We start from the raw sequence: 1,804 nt of genomic DNA, 5'->3' as shown, positions 1-1,804 counted from the left end.
TGGCCCGGCCCGAGGAGATTCGGGGCGCGGGGTCTCAGCCCGGCAGAATTTGGGGTCGGGGCCCGGGCGCCATCACAACCCGGGGCGGTTCCGGTGTGAGGCGGCAGCCTGGCTGCTCCGGGGTTTGGGTGCAGCCCGGAGTGCCTTTGCAGCTCCCCTCCCTCATGAGAGCGTGCAGCTCCTCCGTGTTACCTGGGCGTTTTCAAAGGAGTGCAGATTTCCCTTGGGTCCCGCACGCTGTGAGTGGCGTTCCTACCCACAGTCCGAGTTCTCGCCCTGTTTTCCCGTTTCAGTGTCCTCGTTTCTTTCTCTTTGTCCTGCAGCTTTTTGCCCCTTTTCAACCCATGAACTCTCCGATGTGGGCTGTCAGAAGGCTCCAGGTCACCTGGCAGGGGCTCTCCGTGGGGACCTGCAGCTCTCTCCCCTTACCTTTGGCTGTGGTTTGTTCTGCAGGCACACCGGGAGTTGGGAAAACCACGCTGGGAAAGGAGCTGGCCTCCAGAGCTGGGCTGAGCTACGTCAACGTGGGAGACCTGGCCAAGGAAGGTGCTGTGTGACAGCAGCCCTGAGCTGTGACACGGGGACAGAGAGCCCCTCTCTCTCTCTGTGGGGCTGCTGGCCGGGCCCCTGCTGGGCTGCCACGGGCACTGGGAGCCCCTGCACACCTGTCTGGGACACCTGTGCTGGTCTGTGAGACAGGAGAAGGCTCTGGGAGAGCTCAGAGCCCTGCCAGGGCCTGAAGGGGCTCCAGGAGAGCTGCAGAGGGACTGGGGACAAGGGCTGCAGGGACAGCAGCCAGGGAATGGCTGCCAGTGCCAGAGGGCAGGGCTGGCTGGGATCTTGGCAATGAGGAATTGTTCCCTGGCAGGGTGGGCAGGCCCTGGCACAGGGTGCCCAGAGCAGCTGGGGCTGCCCCTGCATCCCTGGCAGTGCCCAAGGCCAGGCTGGACACTGGCACAGTGGGAGGTGTCCCTGCCATGGCTGGGGTGGCACTGAGTGGGCTCTGAGGTCCCTTCCAGCCCAGACCAACCTGTGGTTCTATTCAAATTAAATTACTTCATCAGGTGCGTCTGTAGCAGCACACGTGGTGCTAAGTAATAAATGACAGACCCCTCCTTGTATGGATTTCTAAACAAAATGTGCCCTACCCTGAACTCTGCTTTTTGCCTGCAATCTCCCGAGACAAGAACAGAAATGTGAATTATTGTGGTAAATTAATTGTGGCAGCTGCTGTGGTGCCCAGCAAACACCTGTGACTTCTCTGTGCTGCAGGGGAGCTCTATGAAGGCTTTGATGAGGAGTACGACTGCCCCATCCTGGATGAGGACAGGGTGAGTGCAGCCCCAAGGCCACCCCTCTGCTATCTCTGTGCAGTGCAGGTGAGCCCCTCTCGCCAGCCAGGGTGTGTGCACAAATCCCAAACAGGACAGGGCTGCAGGGAAGGTGCCTTGAGCTGTTTGATTTTCCAGCATCACTCTCATTCCATGGTGATGGCAATGGGAAGCTGCCAGCAGCTCACATCCCAGGCAGCAGACACAGAACTCAATGGCACAACTCACTTGATGAGTTTTTTGCCCAATCACACAAGGCAAAAGCACACTGACAGTATTTATATCTGTACAGTATCTATTCTATATTGACAGTAGTTCTGTCCAACCACTGTAAGCACAGGTACCTGTGGTTAAACAATGCTTGCTTATTTCAAATGCAATACCTGCTTGTGAGCCTTCAAACACAACACACAGAGCTCCATTATTAAGCTTCAACCTTCCTAATATCTTGCTAGATAAACTTTCTGTAGCTT

At 56.9% G+C, this 1,804-nt stretch overlaps 1 protein-coding gene across 1 annotated transcript in view; it reads left to right on the top strand.

Annotated features, from left to right (window-relative positions):
* AK6 (adenylate kinase 6) overlaps nucleotides 1–1,804 on the top strand; it is a 5,212-nt gene that overhangs the window by 1,158 nt on the left and 2,250 nt on the right. The window contains exons 2-4 of the mRNA XM_031061924.1: nucleotides 18–239; nucleotides 454–546; nucleotides 1,273–1,331. Coding sequence (XP_030917784.1) covers nucleotides 18–239; nucleotides 454–546; nucleotides 1,273–1,331 — 374 coding nt within the window. The remainder of the gene's footprint in view (nucleotides 1–17; nucleotides 240–453; nucleotides 547–1,272; nucleotides 1,332–1,804) is intronic.

Source organism: Geospiza fortis, unplaced genomic scaffold, assembly GCF_000277835.1.
Source record: "Geospiza fortis unplaced genomic scaffold, GeoFor_1.0 scaffold43, whole genome shotgun sequence".
Classification (NCBI taxonomy): Eukaryota; Metazoa; Chordata; class Aves; order Passeriformes; family Thraupidae; genus Geospiza; species Geospiza fortis.
This window is presented reverse-complemented; position numbering and strand designations above follow the sequence as displayed.